This window comes from Pleuronectes platessa, chromosome 19 (assembly GCF_947347685.1).
Source record: "Pleuronectes platessa chromosome 19, fPlePla1.1, whole genome shotgun sequence".
In the NCBI taxonomy this organism is placed as follows: domain Eukaryota; kingdom Metazoa; phylum Chordata; class Actinopteri; order Pleuronectiformes; family Pleuronectidae; genus Pleuronectes; species Pleuronectes platessa.
Window position 1 is genome coordinate 5,569,097 of NC_070644.1, and position 25,369 is coordinate 5,594,465.

A 25,369-nucleotide genomic window follows, 5' to 3' on the forward strand; every position below is an offset into this window, starting at 1 on the left:
CGCTCGGCTGTGCTGCGGCTCGTCCCCCCCCAGCGGTTTGGGAAACAGCGCCACAGCTGGCGGAGGGAGACAAGGGAAGTGATGCCTTCAAGGGCCCGTGTGAACTCCGGCGCTCGTGAAGATTCTTTTTTTTTTACACGTAGAGCATAAGATGAGATAAAATTGTCCAAAACATAAAAAGGTTGATATTTAGAACACACACTTAATAATTAAATACATCTAAGAGCAAATAGTGAAGACATATTATGAATCAAAATAAGAAGAATTTACTTATATCCTTATGAAACTCTTTTATTTTGCCACTGTGCATTTTCTTAAAGGTTCACTGTATAGAATTTAGTGACATCTGGCGGTGAAGTGGCATATTGCAGCTGAAAACCCCTCACCACACCCTCCCTTTCCAAACATGATGGAGAAGCTTAGGTGATTGTCATTGTTAAGTTGTCATAAAAACTCATTAAAACTCAAATGTTTAGCTTGATTAGTTCTATCTACTGTATAAAAAAAAAATGGCGGCCTCCGTAGAGAGGACCCTGCTCCTGTTGTAAATATAAAGTATTTAAATAAAAAGAGCCCGTTCTAGGGTAAAAAAACATTGAGTTATACAATTTATTTGAACTAACTGGGGTCCCCTTCTTCGAACGTAAAAAAGACAATAGAAAAAAAAACACTTTTATGAATCAACAGGGGAAGTATTGAGGCATTTTATCTTTATTACATTTGAAGAAGTGGTAGTAAATGCAACCCTGTTTATCCCTGAAACCCCAAAAGTGTTTCACACTTCACCCAACCCTCCATGTGGAGGGGTGGTCTAACAGTTAAAGGCAACACAGATTTCAGAATAGGTGCTAAAAACAAGTCATACATGACTGAATTATAAACACTAGGTGTAACTGCTTTAGCATTCCTGCCCTTCCTCGTAATGCAGGACACAATACAGACATCTGATGATTAGTCATACTGAATGCATTATGTTTTGCTGCTGCAGTCATATTTGCCCAGGATACATTAACGTTACATCATGTGTCTTCTCACTTTCACTGGATCAATCGCTTGTAAAAAATAAAAAAGGAGGAAAAAAAGTTATCACTGGTTCCTTCTTCGTAATCATTGCCTGGCTACATGCCTTTTAAGACAAACATTTTAATATGGTAACATGATGGAACCAGTCAGAATTTTGTGCAGCTGCAGAAGGAAAAAAGCTCTAAATGTGAGAAAAAACAGGACAAAACCCCATAATAATGTAAACAATTTATTGGAACAAATGTACAGACTCAAGCAATGGTAACCAGTCAGACTATATCATCTTACAAATATTACAAAATTACAACAGTACAATATAGATTCTTTGCATGATCCAAAATATTTGGTGGCCCCAAAAGTTTTAAATTTAAAATTCAGCAGCTTATTAAAAAAACTCAAACCATGTCTATCAAAATTATGTTTTTGCTTTTATTAGCAAAAAAGATGAAGGCAGATCGTCTAATCAAGTTTGAAGGCTAAACGAGAATACCGGAGTTCTTTGACAAGACATTCCTCAATATTGGTGGGTGTTTTATAAAATACAAATTTTCAATGAAGCTTCGTAGAAAGTCAAACTTATATTTTCTAACATCATGTTCATAACATAATGTCCATAAGTCGTCAACCTAGTTCTTTGCTTTTTTAGGCGTTGCCTGTTTCTTTAGATACAGCATACTGTATACCTATTGCAAAACACCAACCAAGCCTCAAAGTATTTGCTCTCAAGGCATTGTGTACATATTACACTAAATATTTATCGTAGACTGATAACAATCACTTTAGATAAAAGTTCCATAAAGTATGTGCAAGTTTCCAAATTAATCTTCCCTCTTGCGTTGCAGTCGTAGTAACACTTGACAGCTAGATGTGTGTCACACATATCACACTAATGTCAATTCACACCCACGGCTACCCACTTTTAACACGGAGGGCAAGAGTTTAACTTATCTTTAGTTGTTGAGAGGAGATGGATAAAAGGCATGTACACATTGGGGGGAAACCATGAAAACCAGAAACACTGAACACAGACGACCTGAGGTTAACACGTAGAAAACACATATTCAAGTAGTGACACACAACTACAATGTATAGCAGCAGTCAAGTCAGAAATACAGCACACAGCAGGGCTGGGGGGGGGGGGGTTTAAAGACTCTACACTCATTCAATGACGGACCAACCGGACTGTGAACACACAAGCACACACACACCCCATCAAGCTGTGATTACTCCATTGTTTTGCATGCCAAACAGCTGGAATGTGACAGACAAAAAATCACGTCAAAACACAAAACGATGTGGCACATTTATGTATTTGCCTCTGTATTCCATGATGCATTATGTCCGGAATTAACCTACACCCACCCCATTAACATTACATCTAAGAGACTAGTTAGATATTTCACATTGTATAAGTTGATCAGAGAAACTAAACAACTTTTAAAGTCGATACGTAGTATTAGTAGCAATAGTTTATTATCTTTGTTAACACTCGAATCATATTTCAAAGGGTTTGGCTTTACCATTAATTTCAAGAGCTTGTAATTTGAAATTTAAGTACATATTATGTGCATCGCATAAGGTTAAAATACTGCAGTTATTACTCTGGCCGGCAGAGGAAAAATTACTGGCTGGGCATTAAGAAAAAATGAAAAACTATTAAAAAGAAAATCTCCCTCTCGTTCCAACCCATCATGGAATACATTCAGCCTATCTGTAACTGAAACAATTACACACTTAATTAAATATAACAACCAGGGACAATAACGTTGTGGTTTCACAGCTTTTTCTTTAAAACTATACATCCAGCTACGGGGGTCAAAGTTAAGTGAGAACACTCCAGCAAGATTTACGTGAAGTTATAACTGTCCCAGTGTTGCAACACCCTAAAGGTTATTTTTAAACCCAAAAGGTTCTTTTTAAACCTTAAATTGAAGTTCCCCTCCCTCCCATAATCCTCTCCCCACTATATGTTGGGGTGTGAGGGGCCACCAACATGCAAGAGATGAAAGCATCCAAGTACCCCACGAAACACAACCACCCAAAACATTACACAGTCATCCTCGAGATCATGCTTTTAGCACAAGAAGCCAAACAACCGAGAACGAAATTTCAGTACATTGAGAAAATAAAAGATATCCAACATTGAGTTGATGGGCTGCATGGTTCTGATAGCCAAAGGTCACTAAAGTCGGGATTAGTGTTGTTGTGGTTCAAGTCCGAGAAACAAACGGTGACGACCGACTCAGGATGTCAACCCGTGTGCTTCTCCTCCGCGAGGCTCAGACAATAGAAAGGATAGGAAGCATCTAGCGCTCAGATATGCTTCCTGATGAATGGCACATCCACACTACAAGATCAGACTGAGAGATTCACTCCACCTTTACGTCACAGCCAGGATTTTCTCCTGTTTTGTTGTTGTTTTTTTTGTAAACCCAGTCATGCTACTTCACAGCTGATTGCTGTAATTCTCACGTAGAGGAAACAAAAAGTACTGAAAGCAGATAAATTGCAAGATCGAAGAAGAACCTTATTACAGGGCAATGACGGCCATCGAACGCAACGCACATCACTAATATTCGACAGCTTTTCACAATGATACAAGCATGCTACCTATTCCCAGAAAAGCTGCTCCCTTAAAACAAAACCTTGTGCTCTCCAGTGACACAATGAACAGCGTTTGCCCTGCTAAAGAATAGAAACACTGAAATTATCTGACAAATATATAGGCGTTAACTTATTCTCTGTGATATGCAGCATTGTAAAATCACTGTCTCCAGAGATGGATCCACTATGATGCATTCTTATTATGCGCTGATGTTCCTTAGCCTTAAGCTATCTCTCTAAAGAAAATATCTCTTCCTGAACCTTCACTGTGTTTACTGAGTATAATCTTCAATTTAACTAAACTGCCATGAGCCATTTACCTGGCTGACATCATTATAAATGTGTGACTGCTCTCCTTTCACTTCCTGCACAAGACATTTCGATACACAAAAACTTGTAAAACAAATTATTTTCTCCGTATCTCCATACATTTCTCATCAGTAGTTTGGTTGACAGAAAGTAAAGTGTTTGGAGAAGAAATAGAGAAAAAAACAAACAGATTAAGATGTGATTACATGAATTTTCCTCCCATTGTTAAGGTTGGTCTGCCTGTCCCTTTCCCCCTGTTGCCGGTGCATAGAGGGCTCTGAGCACTGCAGCCACCACCTCCCTCCCACCCCGTCCACCAGGTCGGGGAGGGATCCGCACCCCTTCCCTCCCCTCAGCAGGCAGACCCTTCCCCCCAGTAAAGGGTAACATGTTCCCTGGGTAAAAGAGGTTCCCTAGTTTGTCTCCCAAATTGAATGACCTGTGTGCAGAGAAAAGAGAGCCGTCATGAATATACTGATATCACATTGCGTATTTTCTCAACAATATGAAACTAGATCACAGGGAGAACTGACCCCAGCGATGAGGCACACTGCTCTGGGAACAGTTACACCCCGTAAAAGGTGGCCAGCCGCTCCTTCAGTGGCGTGGGGAACTGATCTGAGAATCGTCTCCAGTTTTCCTCTCCCACCTGGTTCTTGAACCCGTGAAGGATCTGAAAATTTGATACCAGGAGACATTTCATGCTATTTTTTACGAAATAGATCTCCTAAAAGACTTTTGATAGATGTTATTTTTTTTTTTTTTTTATAAGATGAGTCCATTTGCAGATGTCATTTTCAGCTTTTACCTTGTAGAACATGTCTCTGAGATCCTCTTTTGGATTTACCCAGGAGGCCACTGCGTCACAGAAGAATATAAAATCCTGTTCCAGAGAAGAGAGGTGAGGCAACATTTGAACTTGCAGAGAAATAAAAGAAAAAAAGCACAATGACCAGGCGGCTATCTTCGTGCTGGATCTCACCTGCACTACACCTCCCGGATTTACACTGATCATAGTGCAAATTCCTCTGAACGCAGAGTCTTTCTCCTCATTGTCTCTTATATTTCGTAGAGAGGTGCACCTGACAAAGGGGACGGCCAAATTTAACATGAGACGTTTCAAAAACCATAAAGTAACCATTTTAGAAACTTGCATAACAACAATTAATGAATGACTAATGCTTTAATACCTATATATATATATATATATATATATATATAAAACAATATACTAACATTTTATTGTGAGATATTCACAAAATTATTTCTTTCCTGTAATGTATTGTTTAGGTGTTTTCTTTCCTTATACATAAAAAACAGTGTCTATAATGACCCGAGATAACGAGTCAAGCATGCACACAAAACAAATTTAGTAAAACAATGTCTTCATCTTAATACAACTACTCTGAGCTCTTATAACCTTATTTAGTCTGAGCAGTGTGTTCAGCGTCTTTAGCACCTTGAAAATAACATTACTTTTGGATAGACTGACTAGAGAAGGTTTTGGGATCACTATGGGACAGGCACATGCAGCTGGGTGACTACTAAATGAGAAAGGGATTTAGGAATTGCTTGTTTTTTTTGCATCCTTTCTCATGTCGTTGAACCAGCAGGCATGTGACAAATCTGATCCCATGCATCTTTTAGGTTGTTAGCAACAGTTAACGATGACAAAGAAACAAACTGATAAACTAAACAAATCAAAGTGTAATACACGAAGGTGCTACTGAGGCAAAACGAAAATCACAAGTAGGACCTTGAAGAGGACAGGGTTAGTCACAAGGTTGGCAATGATTACGAACTGATAACAAAGGCAAAAAGAAATAAAAAACAGAAAAGACTTCATTTGAGAAGGAGAGTGAAGAGAGGAGGAGAGCGACAGGGGAGAGGAGGAGAGCCACAGGAGACAGCGAGGAGATCGGAGGAAAGCAGAGAGAAGATGAATTAAATAAAAGATTGAATAATACACACCAGGGTCTTATAAACTGCTGTAGCATGGGTGCCACCTCTTGAGGACAAACGTAACCAAGACGACCAATTGTTATTGCTAAGGTAACGCAATCACGGTTACACACCACCAAACGCCAACCAAGACATGAGCAATGAGGAGGGGGAGGAGAAAAATAAAGAAAAAACAAACAACTCAGAGACATAAATCAACAGAATCTGTGTATGATAATAAACAGAAGATTTCACTGGTGTCGGTTATTACTGCCCCTTCAGTCGCGGGGAGGAATGTAAAATATGACACTCTAAAAAAAACATACAACACGTTTAAGGGAGAACACATCGACAGCTTTGACAGGACATTCATAGAAAAAAGGCAAACAGTGTCATCTGCTTTCGGAGATCATATGGCTCCAACAGATTTCGTAATCGGATCCAAATCAATTAGCTTGATTTAAAAGGTGGGTCTGAAATTTACGACACACTGCGGTTTAGCATGTGTATGCGACTGGCATAAACAAGAGCAGTTCAGTTGAGAAATTTCTCCCTTAAACTCACAAATGTAAATTTTTCCATATGAAACAGAAATGTTGTTTTGTGTTGTGGTTCATTTGAAAAAGAAATGACAGATTACTCCAAGCCAACTACATGGAGGGAGACTAGTATCCAGCACAGCAGGTTCTTATGAGGCAGAGAGGAGGGAGGACCTAAGTTTAAGAGACACAAAACTATGCAACATTCTCATTAACAAACAGGCATTTATGAACAGTCCAATGACACATGCAGAAAGCAGATGGTATGCTCATTAGAGTACAGTTCAGTGCAGGATCGGCTGATCTGAGTCAAAATGTGCTGTCAATTTATTGCCACGCCCACTCCTAGCTGTGGTCTTAAGTGGCTATTTTACACCAGATTTCACTCGTGAACTGGTTGTCACAGATCTCTAAAGAAACAAACATAATTGTTCAATCATTTGTATCATTTTGCATCACTGTCGTGTTTTCAATCATTTACAATGAAAACAAAAAACAGTAGGTGAAAGTAGGGGCGGGCGATATGACCTAAAGTTAATATCACGGTATTCATTTATTTTCAAGTTTTGGCACGGCATCCGATCATGAATCCGGATCAATCCTGTCCACTTTAACCTGTGTCTCATGTTGTGTGTTGCAGGTGAACTGCGTGCTGCCTACTTTATAAAGGCAACTGGGCCAAATGCACGCTGGCCCTGATCCTGAAGCAGTGACTGTAACAATTTACTGAAACCCTGTCAACAGAGTTTTCTGTCACTCGGCTGCCTCAGTGTCACCGTCTAGATCGGAGACTCCACTATTCTCTTAAGGCTAAGACACTACTTCTGACGCTTTAGTTGATCAGTTGGACTGCTCTCTTTTTAATCAGGCAACGGCTGACATTGCGATTATGTTTTACTTTCTAATATAATTAGGCTGTTGATTTATCGCCCACCCCTAGGTGAAAACATTCACTAGGTCAGATGCAAAACCTGATTAATAAATTATTTAAAAATGAGACGTATCATGTATCCTGCATCAAACATTGGCCATTCTTAACAACACTTAACATCTATTGGCAGATATGCATCAACATTTAAAGAACAGTAAATAAAAGCAACAAATAAACCGACAGCAAACAAACAGGAACACATCTACAGAGTCCCTAAATTCCTTTTAATTTGGCAGGTTACACTTCACGCTTGCATGAATCTTTGTTCTCAACGATCTCTGACTCATCGCATTCTAATTTCCAATTCAAAGAGCAAAAACAAGAGGAGTGTAACCTTTTTTTAGACGAATGCTCTAGGCTAGGTGCCCTACATTTAGCAACTTCAAGTGTTCTCGCAGTCATTCACGAGTAGTTATCGTTAAAGTGTTGGGTAAATATGTCTGAAGTCTAGAAGTTAACTGTGTAAGACTAGGATCTCTCCAATCTATGTATCTCACACAGTGCCTGTGCTTCACCATGTGTTGTTACGATATTCTACTTCACCCTATGGTGCACAGTCAGACCACAGTAGTTCATCCCAAGACCGGGCACTTACATGGCTCGCTTGATTCAAGCTTGTCAAGAATTTCACACCAGGTCTTGCCCGGGGTTTCGTTTACTTTTTACACTCTGTACTTTGGTGAAACCAGCGAAACCTGTAAGGCTCAGGGCTTGGGAAGGGGCGGGACAGGCACCGTAATGGGTGTGGTGAATCCTGGCTGAATGGACCTGAGTGTGTGAGCACCTCACTGTGCATGTGGTGAGCTGGCTGGCTAGCTCAGCACTGCCACCGAGTGGTACCTGTGTTTTCCAGCAGAGTCTTTGGGGTATTGGGCCTGTTAATGATCTCCACCAGCTGGTGCAGCGCTATGGCAATGTATGGCTGCATTTCAGGCCCTATGAGTGGAGAAGAGACAAGCGATGACGGACAGAAATCTGTTGACTGTGCACTCTGGTGATTGTAGATGCATAACACAATATACAGAATCATTGACTGTGAATGTGTGGTAAACCTAAGGCACTTACCCATTTGTATGGCTATCTCTCCGATCGCCCATGTCGCATTGTTGCACACTGATATTAACTCTGGGTTTAAATTAGTGCCGAGTATGGGCATAAAATCAGCTGTAAGAAGGAGAGCGAGTAAACTTAGCAACAATCTAAAAATGTATTGCAAAACACGGTTTCAGAATCAGCTGCAAGGAACTTACCGATGCAGGGTTTGACGTGCTGGAAACAAGCCTTGGTCAGATCCCCCAGCAGAGCAAACGAACTCTGACGCACTTCGGGCATCTTGTCCTGGGCAGACGGAGTGAACAAGGAAAGGTTTAACACTGCAGGTGACTTAAACAGTTCATCACGTGAGTGACATGTTAACGCACTGTGACGGCTCCTCACCTGCATGCACTGATACATGAGAGTGAGGATGTTGCTGCGAGCAACTAGCTCCTCAATGGTGCCACCCAGACCCTCAGCAAGTCCACTGAGAAGATCCAACGCCACAATCATGAAATCTTTGTCAGGGGCCTCATACTGGTCAGGCTGTGACTGGTGAAGCTACAGCAGCGTAGGACAATAGAAAAAAGGGTCAGAGTTCAAGTTAAATATTTTTAAGTAAAGCTCTGGAGTTGGTTACGTTTCAGGTAGTTCACCTGTTATACCTACATTGTTTTCACCACTTGGGGCGAGTGCAATAATCTATAAACGATAACCTATTCCGACCTTGTACAAATTGATATCCTCAACAGGTAAGGAAACGATTACCTACTCACACCTCCAGCAGACAGAGCAACATCAGCATTCATTCGTATTCATGTTTGTGTCCAACTGATGAATGAACTGAAAGTGACTTCTACAGATTATGACTGAAGCTGATTTAAGACATACACTGATCCCTGGACTTTCTCTGGAGTTTCTCTGGCCAGCCCCCAAGTCAAAACTCTGGAGACCTCCCAAATAATGGATGTGAGAAAACAGCAGGAGATCCTTTGCAGGATTCACCACGAGTGTGTGGGTGTGTTGATGACGTTTCTAACATGTGACAGATGCAAAAAAAATATATATATTACAAACATCTCAAGGGGCCAGACACTTAAGAAGATGTCACAAGAGCTTTGGGTAATAAGGGCAGACGCCGGTGTCAATGTGCTGTAATTAAAAAGACGGGATCTCTGCAGCGGAATAATACGTTATATCCTGCCTCTGCACCCCCCCTCACCTGAACACTATGGAGATTTCTGTGCTCCTGCAGTGTTCATGTATGAAAGGCAAACTCCGGAGAAAGTCCGGACCAAATTGTATAGATATCCTTTGGAGTTTATGCATGTGTATATATCTACACATTTAAGGGTCCTGTGTTCTCACCATTGCTTGAGCGAGGGTTTTCTGGACCAGGTTGACACAGCGCTGGTACACAGGCTCACAGTAGGGCAGGAAGCCATCCTGCAGGGCCGTGGCTACTGACGACAGACACTGAGGAAATGATTAAACCATTAGCTGTTAACATCACAGGACTAACACCAATGGCACAGGCAGTGTGTGACCATTAGAAACTCACTTCTAATAAAGGGAAGAGATCTTTGTCCTCATCTTTCAGCTGGTTCCATTTCTGGATCAGTGGCGGCATCAACATCTGGATGTACTCCTAATAGATGACACAGTTTAAATTAGTCTTCACATATATGGTGTATAAAAATAAGAAGTTAGGATGATAATTACAGGCATTAAGCTATTCACCCATAGGTTCAAACAAATAATTCTAGAATTCACGGGGGTGGTATTAATTGTATTTGTTAGTTTTTCTGCTGCGTATGAGGAACTCAAACTAAAACTTTAACAATTGAAAGTAAACTTTCAACTACTACAAAAGTAAAATGAGGAAGAGGCAGTAAAGAGTTTTAACGGGCTAATTTTAGAATCACACAGAAAAGTGAAGTGAAATCTTTCAGTTCTACATACCGGTTTATTCAGATGATGTCCCACTGAGTCTGCCAACGTTCCTATGGCGTCATATAGAATAAGCAGATTTTTGTGCTGGTACTTGCTGAAAGCAAACACCAGCGTGTCCAGGATGAACGCCAGGTAGGGCACCAGCTCTGTACAGGCCTCCTCCTCCAGAGTGGCAAAGGCACTGGTCAGGAGAGTGGAGAGAAGTGGAAAAGGAAGAAAACACTGTAAGTGGAACCCCTTTAAAAAATATGAATACAAATCTGTGTGTATTTCTGACTCCGAAAAGGACAAATGTGGGTCGCACCATTCGCAAAGCAGTACAGGGATGACATTATGCATTACGACATGGGTTTACCTGCAAGCAGCCTCCTGCACCCGCTTGTTGGAGTCCAGAATACGTTTGAGCAGCTCCGTCATCAGGGGCTTCAGGTAATCATCTGGTGGCTGGCTGACAACCCAGTGGGCGTAGCGGCTCAGCGTCCAGCAGGTGATGGAACGGACCAGGGCCTTCTTGTCAGACAAACACTGGACGAGATGGGGGAGGAGCTCTGGCAGGTATGGGATCATGCCCTGCATACAGCCTGCAGACAGGGATGAGAACAGTGTCAACTCAGGCTGATTCCATATCCTGAGGGGTGCTTTACTCCCTATGGATTGTCTCCGGCTTTTTCCTTCCTCTCTTTCTTCTCTCCCTACCTTCAGCTATGGCGCCCAGCACAAGGATGCCGGACTCTTTCACCACCCACTCTGGATGGAAGAGCAGCTCTTTGAGGAGTGGCAGAAGGTGCAGCAACAGATCGTCCCTGAACACGTTGGCCAGCACGTCCAACGCCGCGGCTGAACACTTACCTAACGTTTGGAGAACAGAAGAAAGACACACACACGAACACAGAGGTGGACAAACATCATACAGACAACACAGGTACAGACATACAAAAAACAAGTAATCAATACACTTAAAAGAAAGGGAGACCGTTAAAAAGACAATTTATTATCAGCAAGGGGGGAAAACACTTTGACAGAGATGCAGATAGTTCCCAGAGCACAGACGATGAACTCACGCAGGTTCCAGTCAGAAATTGTGTCGTCATCATCATCCAGGTCATCATCGTCATCTTCCTCGTCCTCGATCCCGTCACCCTCGTGCTGCTGGGCAACTGTGCGCGACCGGTGGAAGCGTGGTCTGATGTCTTGCTCGTTGTCGGGAATCGCTTCGTCCTCCTCCTCCTCAATGTCGCCCTGATGAGGAATGTGAGGAATGTAGAGGATGAAGGGATGAAGGGATGATGTATGTTGCGGTTTTATTACTCTTAACTTGACTGAAGGGTGGTTGGAGTACAACAGTGTGTTTTTGAAAAGAACAATCACGACGACAATAGAAGTTGAGGCTGAATAAAATCAGATTCTTCACAGACATAATGTTTGTGTTTACATCGTTCTAAAAATGGCCGCGGTAAAATACATAAAACGTGTCATCCTGAATGACGGGCCACTTCATCGTGTTATCTGTACAGGTACAAATACCAGGCTATATAAACTGACCTTGAGCAGGATGATGTCAATCTCGGAGTACTTCATCCCGTTGACAAGCACCGGAGTGAGCCTGGAGTGGACACCAGAGAGAAACATTATGAGGACAAAGGGCAAGGATAGGTTGGAGGCCACACGTAATCACTCACATCTGATTTGTGCTGTGGTACAGTTTAATGGAACAGTGTGGTGACAGATGTTACAGCTGAGGCCAACAGCCAAGGTTCTTAATCAGCCGTCCTGAGGTCGGGAAGAGGAATGTCAACCTGTGACAAGGTCTTCAGATAGAAACTGCCAAGGCTGCTATGAATCACCAGCTTTCAATATTAGTATTACAGTGTCACTGTGTGTATTATCAGTAGGTGTGTTTGTGTGTGTCTGTAATCTTACTGGGAAAGGTGTCCACACAGCACTTCCTTACACACTGGCTGCTCCGCCAGAGTAAGCCAGAACTCACAGGCCTCCAGGGCAACATTCTCGTCTTGGTCCTGAGTCCTCAATAGCATGTACTGAGATTCAATTAAGAGAAATTACATTCAGGATTACATACGTAAGGCTTTTAATCGCAGACTGAACATTTAATTAAAAAAATATGGATTGCAATTTTTGTAGCCTAACTGTAACACAAGTACGTCCAAAAGGCGTCATCAGGAGTGCATTCTCTGGCCAGCACCTGACTCAACACAGTTCTTGTCTACTCCCAAAATGGGCAAAGAGGTGGACTGTGGGTAGAGCTGAGGAGGGCCGAGTAAAGACTGGTTGCTGAACCACATAGCTCGATGAGACCTGGCTAGCTCAGGCTACAGGGTTAGGCTAGATGCTATCCTTGATTTGCTATTGATTGTTTTAGTCAACAATCCCATAAACAAGTGTCAGGATTATATAGTATTATTTTAAAAGGTTAACTTATTTATCCTGATAGGTGGCCATGGTAGTTTTTTAATAAACGATGAGGCATCAGATACACAGCCAACACAGTGTATGTTAGTAGGATCAGGTCATTATTATTGACAAGTATTGTCAGTAGTAAAAATATCAAAATATTCTCCATAAACACAGAAAGTCTGACTCATCCTTAAAATACATCTATTCACTCTTCTTCTTTCCACCAGTGTTCAACCCTCTTTCCGTCCCCAGTCTCACTCACCTCGATGATGTTGTGCATGTGCGGCAGCAGACGGTCCAGGCGGACTTCGAGCAGCATGACCAGAGCTCTGCACACGTTCTTCCTCACCTCGGGTTCCTCATCTGTTGCCAGTGCAAACAGGTTCTATGGGACGATAGAAGGACACCGGGGTCAAAATGTGAAGTGTGTGAAACAACAAGTACCACAACAAGTGATACCAATAATAAGAACAATAGGGAAGCAGCAATTGTTTTACATGTGAGTAACAAACAGTTTTCTGGAACAAATATGAACAGTAGTTACAAAGTCTATATTGTAATATATCCCATTCTATCTATCTATCTATCTAATGCTTAGGTTTTACAAAGTGTTTTTTAGTATTTTGCACTTATGCTTAATAGTAGTTTGATATATTGTAGATTTTATTTTTGTAATTTGTAATTGTTATAATATCTCAGCAGCTGATCTGAGAGAATTAAGGAGAGTTTACATGTTGCCCTTAAAAGCCTCAAGATTGTTACAAATTCAACAGAGGTTCCTATAATTAAATGTATTATCTAACAGTTCCTGCTTCTAACCCTGCTTTTCAAAATAAATATACATTTTACTGTTTTAAATGTTTGTTTACTCTTTCAAATCTCTAACAGAGCTTTGTCAGGCTAGCCTTTTGATTTCTTCTTCCAACCTCTAAATATAATTAACACATTCAGCAATAAAGTCAGACTGATAAGGTTAATTAAAAAAGCCAGAGAAAACTCAGTACAACAAAAAAACAGCAGAAAACAACATCCTGACATGACATTTTCCGTTTGAGTTAAAGATACAAAATCTTAACAGAGGAATACAAAAGAAGCCTCATAACGTACTAGCCATAATTTGCATACAGCTCGGAACAAGCAGGAGCGGCTGTATGACGCAGAGAGAGCTGAGAGGTAGACCGCAGACAAATAGTCTGAGTGAGTGACAGCTGTTATTTACCAAAGCACGGGGGGAAGCAGTTTGTCTGCATAGTGTAACTATAGCAACAGATAATTAAAGGTCGAGACTTGCCTCGATGAAAGAGTCGATGTGGAGCATGAGAGCCTGGGTCCTGCTGATGATGAACTGATTGACGCAGGCGATGGCATGGGACCTGTAATACAATAACCAACACTTAAGAGTCACACCAACTGTTTTACCTCACATGTTGCACGCTATGAATGCAGCCTCTGTCTTCTTCTTTGCTCCGACGGCACAAATTCAAGCTTCAAATGTGAGGAGCTCTTTTCCACAGCGAACACAGGGAGACTCTCACCGTGAATTTACATGGACCTTTAAATCTAGTCTGAGCATGAACTGTGCATGTGTGATTACATGAATCAGCTGCATGGAACATACTCACCAGCTGATCTGTTCAAGATCATTTTGTACAATGGACTGATAATCGTGCATCATGAATAAAATATATAACTACAGGGAAGTGAATACATGAATACATGAATACATAAACGTACTCAATGAATATTAATTAACCCCCACTGGATGGTGATGATTTAAATAGGTATGACTGACAGTAAAAATACATTTAAACAAAACTATTGCAGTGGCTGTTTGGAACGGGTTGTTTGTTTGTACAGTTAAAGGGATAGATCATCCAAAAACGGAAATTCCCTTTTTATCTTCTCACCCCTATGCCTATGTGTTTGAGTCCACAAAAAAACTTCTGGAGTCTCAGCGGGTAAACTTTTTTTGGGGGGAAAGAATCCAATACAATTGAAGTCAATGGTGAGTCCTTCTTCAGATGAAATAAAACAACAGAAAAAAACATAACATGCCTCCACACTGCTCCTGTGGTGTCATCCAAGTGTCGTTAAGCCCTGACATTTATATTCAACTCCAAACAAGGTCATTTACACCAAGTTTTAACCCTAAATAAACCCAAGATATCTTTCAACGAGGTGCAATCATTGACTGCTCCGCTGTTTATCCCTGAAACTCCAGAAGTGTTATGTGGACTCAAACACCTCCACCCACCGTCCCATCGGCAGAGGGCCGAGTAGATAATGAGAGAATTTTCATTTCCGGATGAACTATCCCTTTAAGGCTTCGGATCTGCTTCAGAATTATTCATGGTCATTGGTGATTCCTCCTCAACCAGTTCCACAATAAACTGTCACATTTGATTGTTTGTGTACTGGACATTGTGTGCAGAGTATTTTATGAACATTGGATGGTGCACAGTGATGTCAGACAACTTTGAGTTCATCCTACCGGGATTATCTGCTCTGACCATTTTATTGTCGATGTTTTTAATGAAATGCTTTGTTAGTAATCATATGTCTGATTTATATTTGAGTTTGATTGAGCTGTTATTTTTTCAGGCATTGAATGTCGGGTAATTCAAAGGCCTGTCAAGCAATCCACCCAATCTTTAGACACAAGTTCACAATAAAAAAATAAATAAAAGCCCTTTAGTTGTGCTTGATATAAGGCATTTTAGCAATGAAATGAACGTCATGCTTTTATTTTCAAACTAATTGCTTTCTATGACTGTTGCTGCCACGGTGGAGATGAGCAACATACTTATCAAAATGACTGGCCTCGATGTTGACGAGTGGTTTGACCCAGTTGCTGACTGCCGCTGTAGTTTATCAGTGGACGCAGAGGAAGACATGTTTAAGTCTGTCCACTGACTATAGGCACACTGCACTGACTTCTGATTGCCTATTTAATTTTATTAATACCGAACATGTCCAAATTGCTCCATACTCTGCACTGCACTTCCTCGGGCAAGAAGCAATAATTATGCCAAGTGGGAAACTGATTTGCAAGATAAGATATGCATTCCACATACAGAGAGACAGACAGACAGACAGACGTTAAACTGAATTAGTAGGTAGAAGGAAAGCATTCAAAAGTAAACATTATACCTGATCTTCGGACTGTTGTGCTTAAAAAACTGTAAGAACTTGGGGATCATGACGTTGAGAGGACGATCCAGCATGTCACTGTCCAGGATCTCAGCAGAGTCTTCACAGATCTTCTGCAGGGCTCCGAACGCTCCCTGAGGGAAGATGACAAAAGAAAAAACACTGAGAATAACAACAGAACAAAGGGATGAGAGGAAATCCACTGTACAGATTCTCACAATGGCCAAGCGGTTGTACCACAGATACTGAGATGCTATGGCTAATAATAGCTCTGTTGGTGATTCCTAAAGGAAGTCTTCCTTGCATGAAGTTATAAAAAGGCTATGGTGGTTGAATGGGGTTATTTTTCAGTTCCTTTTTTCATATTGTGCTGACCTCCTGGTGTATTTTGAAATGTGTTCTTATCGGTTTTTTATAATATAGGTTCATATATAGTGTATTTGCTCTCTAGTCAGCACATGTACTATAACCTTTTATGTAAGAAATATGTACTGTAGGTCATATTTCTACAGTCTGAAGGTTATTGGAGCAGGAGGGGATGAGCCGACTGAGCACGTTTCGGAGCACTAACAGTTGGCAAGCAGTCAGATCTAAATATACCCACACACTCGTTCTTAATACTGGCTGCTTGACGGATGGTTAGTATGCACGCTCACGATATGCTGCAGACTCCAGTGTGTCTCACGAAAATCCGGTCTGAGGATCAGACGCAAGAAATGGCAAAGCGCACACCCACCGTCGCTGTCTGAAATGGGTTGCCATGGAAACCGTTCTCACGTCTGCATGCTGCTCAGATGACGGACACAGAAATGTCTCAAAGAGAAAAGGAAGAAAACACGGGGGTGCGTCGAAGGATGGAGCAAGATGAGGATGCTCACGGCGGAGACTGTGTCAAGGTCACAGAAGTCAAGTGGGAGTCAAAGGAATAAATCCCTTTTCCCCCAATAAGTACGGTCGGCTCACTGGTTCCTTGCAGAGGAGCAGCCGACTTCAAATTCACTAGGATAAAAATAACTATCCGTTTTTCAGAGGCTGCACAGGAGGGATAACAAAGAGTGATTTATATGTGAAAAAAACAAATATCACAAGATTTAACCGACTAAAACAATAATGATTCCTTGTGAGTCCAACTGCACAATTGTGGAAGATGGTTTAAGGTTTTTAAATTACATCCTTTAATGTATTAAAGGGTTAAATCTATTATTCAACTGATGGAGTATTTGAGAAGATTTGCTTTTTTTCTGTTTGAAATCATTGTAAAGTGAATATGTTTACATTTTGGACTGTTGGTTGGACACAGACATACAAGATTTTATATTTTATAACTACAAAACCATATACTGATAAATAGTTCATTCATTCACAAGATCGTTAGTCTCAGTCCAATATGGATTTGGCTTTAAATTTAGTTAAAATTAACAGAATCATATAATTACTATTTTGTTTAGTGACAATAATGAATGAACGAGGACTAGTCAGCAATTCAGCATCAGACTCTGGCCATTCTATACTATGCTGAAATGTAGCTCCATTCCAACTGATCCATGTGACAACATGAGGAGCACGGCAAAGGGCCGCTCCCGCTGATGTCACGACATTATGTATTGTAAGTGTTTGAGCGTGTGTCAGAGAAGGGCAAAGAAATGGGAGTGGCCTTCAGGCATTCCAGTGACGCTGTGGTGTAATCCTCCCTTCAAGTCCGGCTGCGGAAGGTCATTAAACTCGAGAATGTGAGTCACACAGATGACAGCGAGCCGGTTGCCGGGGGCAGAGAGAGGTATGTCAACTGCACATCTCCTTTCACACTCCTGCTCTGGAAAAACCTGAATTATGGTGCGGTTCGCGTGAGCACAGGTGAGCATTCATCCTGTTGGAGCCGCATCAAACTTGACCCTCGCAACACCATCACAGCCCCTCTCCAATGGCCATTAATCAAGACAGTAAAAGTGCTCTCAGGCAAAACCTATATTGAGCCATCCACCAACACTGCACTTGGCATCCAACACACCTGCTCGTGTCTTTTTATAGAGCCCGTAGAGAGGGGGTGGCACGGTGGTGCAGGGCGCTCCTTCTACAACCCCACCACGTTTTCCAGGAACTGGTGTTGATTTGCAAGGAATTGATGGTGCGTCTTGATAACCAATTAAAAGAAAAGATCATTGACACTATCGAAATTGAAGACCTATTTGAGAACGTAGTGGAATTTAAGACTTAGGGTAAGTACGACAGACAAGAAGGTGTCCCAGAATTTTCTGGATGCAGCCAAGTAAAGATTAACCCTGAAAACCCTGTGTAATGTCTCAAACTACATGCAGAGACAGAAGGTACCCATAGTCTTCCCCACAGCCAACACGCGAGTACTGTACCAAATTCTGTAGACTCAGTTATCAGTTCCACCTTGGTCTGGTTTTTAGTTAGATTACGATGGAAGAAGGAAATTAAGTACAGAAATAATAGCGCTAATAATAATAGAGCTAAAACACCAAAATAGCCTGGCACCTCAAGTTAATTCAGGATTATGTCTTACCCCCCAAAAAAGTACAATTTTAGCTGAGATTTAAAGATGACATGCCGTCTCAGACAGCCTCATTTCCTCAGGCAAGGACCCTGATGGTGAACCCTCTGACCACTTCCTAGTTTTCAGCCTAGATGCAGGAAGTGACAGCAGACCCTTCCCCAAAGATCATAAGCGGCACAGATGTAAATAGGGAATTAAAAGAACTGAGATACAGCAGGGGGTAAGACTATGAAGAGCCATGATTATCAATAACATCTTTAAATCAATCCTGAAACAAACTGGGAGCCAATGTAAAACTATAAAACAGGTGTGTTGTGATCATATCTGTTGTTTTGTGTTATTAGCCTGGCTGCTGATAATTAAGACCTTTCTAAATTTATTTCCAACCTAGGATGTCATATTTTAACGCATTTAAGACCATTAAGGCCTAAAATTCCTATTATCAAATTTTATACATTTTTAAGATCCTGCAGAAACCATGTAAGATAGATTACTCGAAGCTACACACCATCATTACCACATATCAGCTCATAATGAGTATACCTCTGTAGCAGAGTGATGAGGACGATCTTGCATAGATCTACTACAGATTCATGAGAGTGGATATTTACACTATTAACAGACTTCACATGGCTTGGATACCAGAATGCATATAGCTCCAGCAGCCAGTAAAAATATTCCTAAAATAGAGATCAAAGTCCTTGTGATGGCAGTAACAGCATGGATTATCAAGGGGTCTCTATGGCAACAGTCAACACCTTCAAAAAAGGAACTACGTGGGTATATCTGCTGCATCCGACACCTGAACGAGAGCTGCTGTGGAGTTGGCAGAGCTCATCGTGGTTCAAACACAAAGTCTGACTTCTGTCCACCTCTGACTCTCCAAAGACGTACAGAGAAGGCTATTGTCCACTGCAAAGGACATTAAGTGATCGCCAAGTGGAAATGCATTTTGCTTAACATCAATGCGTGAGCTCAAACAGAAGGAATTATATAAAAATGAAGTGCAATTTCTCAAGATTGGGTTTGACAGTGAAAGGGCCCAATCACACAGACGTAAAGGCAGGGCCAATATTGACCGAAGTTGAACTCACACTACAGGAAGCGAAGGTTGTATTCACCTCCTTGGACTGGTAAGGAACAGTTAGCGAAAGGTTCGCCACTGAAAAATTTGCATATGTGAGACAGTGCACAGCTTAGCATGCAGGTTATTATGGAAAGGAGGAGCAGGACTAGATTGTCTTTAAGATTCAGTAACTGTTCATCCAGTACAATATATCCATTTTAAATCGGTATATCCAGTTTAATTCAAAATAAACAAAAACTAGGCAAGGTCCTTAATTTTCGCAGCCTGTAATACTTAAAACCATTATATCCAGTGTAGTACTGCCATTATCGCCACATCCACTTAAACAATACTCACACACACACACACACTTTTGCACATTGCACCACAAGATTAGAAAAAAGTACGGCACCAATTTGAACCATCTTTAACGTCAGAACCTAAGAAGCTTTCAAAGCTGCTTTTCAAAAACATAGCAAGTCTTATGAGGAGTTGCTACATTCAGTCACAGTTCAGTATTAAGCCACAAAGACACACACACACACACACACAAACACACACACACACAAACACTCACACACACACACACACACACACACACTTAAGGATCCTCGGCAGTAAATAGATGACCTAAATCTCTGCTTCTGAATGAGCTTCATAAGAGCAGCGAGCTGTGGTGCAACTAGGAGAGACATTTTTTTTTCTGTCACACCACTTCTTTAAATTTCAGACAATCATGTGCACATTCCGGCTCCGAGCAGTGATGGGTAATCCTGCAAGGATCCATTTCAATTGCCCTTCGCCACGGCTGAATTTAGCACGACAGTTTAACCTGCTACTTAATTTGTGCATGTTCTACGGTGCAAAGGTGTACATGTTCTCGACCGTGGCTGATGTCACAGGCACACGCAGCTGACAGAATATTAACCAGCAGGGAGTTTATGAGAGTCTTAGTGTGGGTGAGGCACCATCACACTGATCAGCTGATCCAATATCGTCTTCAAGTGGCGTATGTATCTACCATTACAATGTAGTAACTGTACAAGAGCAGATATCGTCGTGAACTGATCAACTACATTTAGCACTTAAACTGGATACATTGAAGAATAAATTATATTACCCTGTAATTCAAATTGGGTCAGTGTAGATATAATAAATACAAATAATTGTTTAATGATAGCTTGTATAGAAAACAAATATTTGCAGTATAAAGACGTCACTATCTTGTTTTTGGCTAAGATGCAGATTTTTAAAAAAGCTACTCAGTGTGTCAGATCAGAAAATGGGGTCATATGGTCTCTGGTCAAAATAATCTGTAGTTGTGGCTGGTGCTCCAGCTGTGAGACTGCCTCTGGCTCATCAGGCCAGCAGGACACTATCCAGATGCTGTTTTAGAGCTGACCCAGCTCTCCTTCCTTCCCACAATAAATAAATAAACAAACAAACAACCATGCGGCACTGTGTGCCTGAACAGCACAAGTGAGCTTTAACATATGTTCACAAACGGGCACAAACTAAATCACTACCTCTCTCACATAGACACACACACACACACATGCAGGTATAAAAGAGCTGAAGGACATTTTTTCCCAATGTACTTTGAGCTGAGCCTGCACAATAAGACAAGATTAGGAATTTAGAAGAACTACAGTAATGTTTAAGAGACCTGAATACCAACATTCAGCCAGTCCCACTTTGGGTCTAATACTTGCCAGAGAGATTAAACACCATCGACAACAAAATATCCATATAGAACAATAAACAACATCTAGAAACCGTCTACTACAGCACTGTTTGTCCTCACCTCACATGTGTTGTAGTCCTCCGAGTCCAGCAGCAGGCAGAGCTTAGGCAGGAGCTCCGGCCAGTTTTGTAGCTCTCCTTTGGAGGCAATCGTGGTGATGAGGATACCTGAGACGAGGGAAGGATTTACTGTTAGTTACACTGGTGGGACACAAGTACAAACAATAGACATGTTGTTGTGTCATGCAGAGTCTCAAACAAATCCAAAATCATTCATGAACACACTAATATTGTCCAAACAACAAAATAGTGTGAAATTAAATATCTTCTTTGTTATGTTATTGTGAAGTTATAAACTGAATTGTTTTATTGATGTCTTTGCTTTATTTTTACCTGCTTTGTCTGTCCTCTACTCCTAACACTGACAGGTTTTGACGTTTTTCTGCTGTTACGGTCTTATTGTGACAATATTTTTGATCTGCGTTATCTGGTGGATACTTTTCTTTAGCAGCCTGTATTCTTATGAGCAGTGATCACTGCCTCCAGTGGACCGCACTTACCCACAGTGGCCCGGATAAGGGGAGAAGTGTCCCCAATGTTTTGGAGGCACTCGTTCTTGATGAAATCAGAGACGCCATTGGGGAAGTTCTGATAGTGAGCTTTCACATTGTTCTTCAGTATCAGTCCGCTCAGGGAGCGTGTTGGCTCATCTTGTAAGGTGGAGAGAAGACAAACAAACGAAAATGTAAAGTAAATACACCAGTGGAGTCACAGCTTAAGTTTGTGAAGGTCGTTGACTCAGTCTTTGAATTGATAACAGGATTGTACTGCCTCAACATTACTGTTCATTCAACCCACCAAGATTCACACAAGCATCAGGACATAATCTAGAAGCTGTTCAGCGAAGTGCTAGAATAATCCTTGAAAGTAAAACAAAGGGATTAGTTAACAAATGATGGATAGCTGCTAGTGCTATTTGTCTGAGTTACTGCCAATAGGAATTGAACTACAAATCGATGGCTTCATTTTTGTTCATCTTCTTGTTTCTGAGTATGCGGCTTGTTTCATCTGAACTATGAGAAATGCCTTAATACCACTTAACATGTGGGTCATCTACTGTGCAGACAGTCAAGCCAAGAGTTGTGTGGGGCCAGGAATTAGGTTTAAAATTAGAGTGACCCATATTCTTAGTGCCGCATCATCTGTGGCAAAGATGCCACCGGGGAAGCAGAGTCATGGCTCCACAGACCTGTCACTGGGCAGTTACATAAAAAAAAGAGAGGTCTGTCGTTCGCACTGTCAGGTAGCGTCGGATCATCTCGGGAACAAGGTGCAGATACAAGAACAGAACACACTGACACGGACAGGACGGATTGCTTACCTTCTGATTTTAACTTTGTCAGAACAAATATTAAATAGTTGTTGAAGTCTGGATACTGGTTGAGCTGCTCCAGTCTCTATGGAAGGTGGTTGAGGAAGACAAAGTGCTAACTGTACGTGCAGCATGTCACAAGGCTGTGAGCCCATTACCACTGCAATCCATAACATGGTAATAATGGTAAAAGAACGGATTCGCCTCAGCTGTAGAGAAGTAGAAAGAGACAGTGTTTGTGTTGTCGAGTGGCGGTGTACATTACAAATAACAGTATAATAACGTGTGTGAGTGGGAAGTCGGCGTATGTTGATAGGGGGGGGGTCATAAATATGTCATTTGCCGTGACAGATAGCTGTACCTACCCAGCCAGATAGCATACTTAGGGCTACAACTGCATTTTGACTATGAGTTAATGGCTCGGTGCATATGAAATGTAACATAAGTATGAATGATTTTACCTTCTGGGTTTTTTTACACATTGCTGGAGGTGACATCGATGGATAATAATATGGGGACGCGTACATAAAGCATTCTGCTTCTGTATGACCTTGTGAAATCACCTCTCAACACAAAGACTTTGTTTATACTTCGGACATTCGGTGTGATGATTGAATAAAATGCTACCGATGCTAATATTTACTAATGATGTATCAGTGTATTTGCAAAAGTGTTCATTTTACCAAATATCACGTGTCGAGTGTGCATCTTTGTACAGTCTTGTGTTGTGCTGTTGTCTTTCTACTCTGATCTGCCCAGGGTCTGCAGATGGGAACCAGCTTTAAGATACAATCTGTTACAATGCATCAAATGGGGACATTTGTGTGTTGTTGTTTTTTTACAGTACACGGTCCCCTTCAAGTATAAATAAATAGTGCAGTCACTAATTGGATACATGAGGATTACTGCTCCGCTCCTCAATGTCATTACGTCATTATGACAACATGTATAATATGTTAACGACTGTCTGATCCCTTCATGCATGTGAGACGTCACGCGTTACTGCAGACTGACAGCTAGACACAGCACTTTTACCTGGACATTAGCCGTTGGAGGATAAACAAACGGTGTTCGTGTTTACTGCCAGAGGACAATGAGAGGTGAGGGCGGACAGGGATGCGACTAAACGCTCGATGTAGAGAGAAAGGCAACTCCGATTAGGCAGATGAAAACACACCAGGCTAATGTCACAAAGGCACGACACGGCACGGCCCCGCGGAGCTTACTGGAGACAACACAAAGCAACAGCGTACCAGCTCCTAACGGTAACCACCCGGCTAGCCCTGTAGCTCTCGTTAGCCTGTTGAGTCTGGCAGCGCAGACGAGTGAGGCAAACAACGCGCTATCCTCCGAGCGGGGCCTCGGGAGAAGGATACTTGCTGGACGGATCTCTGCGTGGACGTGTCCGGAGACTGGGACTCTTTGAGCAGCTGTAGAATCTGTTGAAGTCCCTGCTCGTCTGGCTTCCATTCACACTCCATCTTGCTCCTCTGCTGCTGCGGATAAAGGAGCAACGTCAGCTAACACACGGGATCTGTCATTAAACGGCTCTTTCAGATTAAAAGCCCGTAGATTGGGTAAACGTAGAGATGTGGGTTTACCTGTTCGTGTGCCTGAGGCGGACTCTGCGAGGGGGTGAGTGCGGCTGTTTGGCTCCTCAGACGGGGGCCTGTTCACCCACATCCGTTTCCAACAAGCTGGGAAAAGCTGCGGGTCACACACACATAGACTGTATATAAGAGGCAGCCCCGTCACCTGACACACGGCCGAGGGGTCCTAGTGCTCCAGTATCTACAATGTGTTCACAAATACTCCAACTGTTATCATCTTTAACAAGCAGTGACATCAACGAGTGTTTTTTTGTTTTTCTGGTCTGGAATTTAAAAACATTTTCTGTCAGGAGATGTTAATGGTTGTATAAAAGCAGCGTGATAACTGGGTCATATTTCCGACAGCACTTGAAGGATGCATGGTGCACCTGAAGGCCTCACTGTTGGTTTCGATTTGAGCAAACGTTAAACAACGGCCACCAGCGGTTAGTTTGGATTCCTGCATTCTCAAAGAAAGAGAGAGATCAAATAGTAAAGCTGCTTTCAGACCAGCGGTGCACTGAATGGAGGATAATCTCCGGACACTCTCCGGAAGGGGTGTATGTGAGAGTACAAATGTCTGGGTGAGAGGCTCCGGGCTTCCCCCTGCCGGCGCAACCTAAAAAAATTGGATCATGTCCAGATAATGTGAGAAAACAGCAGGAGATCCTCCGGAGGATTCACTGCAAGCAAATGGGCGTGTTGATGACGTATCAAACGCGCATTGGATGCAAAAGTGGAAAAGCAAAACAAAGACTACAAATATCTCAGTATAAAACACGGTTCTGCAGGCATTTAATAATAATAATAATGATAATAATTAATAATCGTAATAATCAACTTTATTTGTATCAAATCAAATCAAAGTTTTGACTTGATTTGATTGTACTGCCTCAACATTACTGTTCGTTCAACCCAATGATTTGAATTAAGCATCAGCTACTTACAAGAAAATAAAGAGTGTGGATGATATGATAAGTTCACTAGAGCATGAGGTCACTAAAACCTTTACCTTTGGCCTTCGACCACCAAAATCAAATAAGTGAATATTTGAGTCCTGCTGAATGTTTCTAGCAAATTTGACGAAACTTTCTCAGGGTCTTCCTGAGATGTCACATTCACAAGATCCAAAATGTATTTTGTGAGGTTACAGTGACCTCTGACCACCAAATTCGATTCAG

The 25,369-nt window shown here is 41.7% G+C and overlaps 1 protein-coding gene across 3 annotated transcripts; it reads right to left on the reverse strand.

The window, feature by feature from the left end:
• Positions 1–1,239: 1,239 nt before the first annotated feature.
• On the reverse strand, positions 1,240–24,340 carry tnpo1 (transportin 1). Of its 3 annotated transcripts, none has more exons than XM_053447690.1 (25): positions 24,201–24,340; positions 23,976–24,092; positions 22,609–22,684; positions 21,788–21,937; positions 21,289–21,395; positions 15,901–16,034; positions 14,042–14,123; positions 13,013–13,135; positions 12,256–12,374; positions 11,878–11,938; positions 11,397–11,574; positions 11,032–11,184; positions 10,691–10,916; positions 10,345–10,516; positions 9,944–10,030; positions 9,751–9,858; positions 8,785–8,943; positions 8,598–8,685; positions 8,413–8,511; positions 8,188–8,283; positions 5,908–5,983; positions 4,919–5,018; positions 4,745–4,819; positions 4,470–4,609; positions 1,240–4,375 (listed from the first exon to the last, which is right to left on the reverse strand). In XM_053447690.1, the coding sequence occupies exons 2-24, from the start codon at positions 24,078–24,080 to the stop codon at positions 4,502–4,504; spliced, it is 2,682 nt and encodes an 893-aa protein (XP_053303665.1). In that variant the 5' UTR covers positions 24,081–24,092; positions 24,201–24,340; the 3' UTR covers positions 1,240–4,375; positions 4,470–4,501. The 3 variants fall into 3 exon arrangements, 2 of the variants coding, with proteins under 2 accessions (XP_053303665.1, XP_053303664.1); XM_053447689.1 differs by having other exon boundaries at positions 23,976–24,095; positions 24,201–24,335; XR_008342362.1 differs by lacking the exons at positions 1,240–4,375; positions 4,470–4,609; positions 5,908–5,983 and having other exon boundaries at positions 23,976–24,095; positions 24,201–24,335.
• Between the last annotated feature and the right edge of the window lie 1,029 nt (positions 24,341–25,369).

Bases quoted from the DNA above. Each gene is read 5' to 3' on its own strand.
- tnpo1 (XM_053447690.1), bottom strand. From the start codon at position 24,080: ATGGAGTGTGAATGGAAGCCAGACGAGCAGGGACTTCAACAGATTCTA. The intron at 21,396-21,787 runs GTAAGTGCGGTC...CCCTCGTCTCAG, and splicing joins CCTTATCCGGGCCACTGTGG to GTATCCTCATCACCACGATT. The intron at 4,610-4,744 runs GTAAAAGCTGAA...TCAAATTTTCAG, and splicing joins TCAGAGACATGTTCTACAAG to ATCCTTCACGGGTTCAAGAA.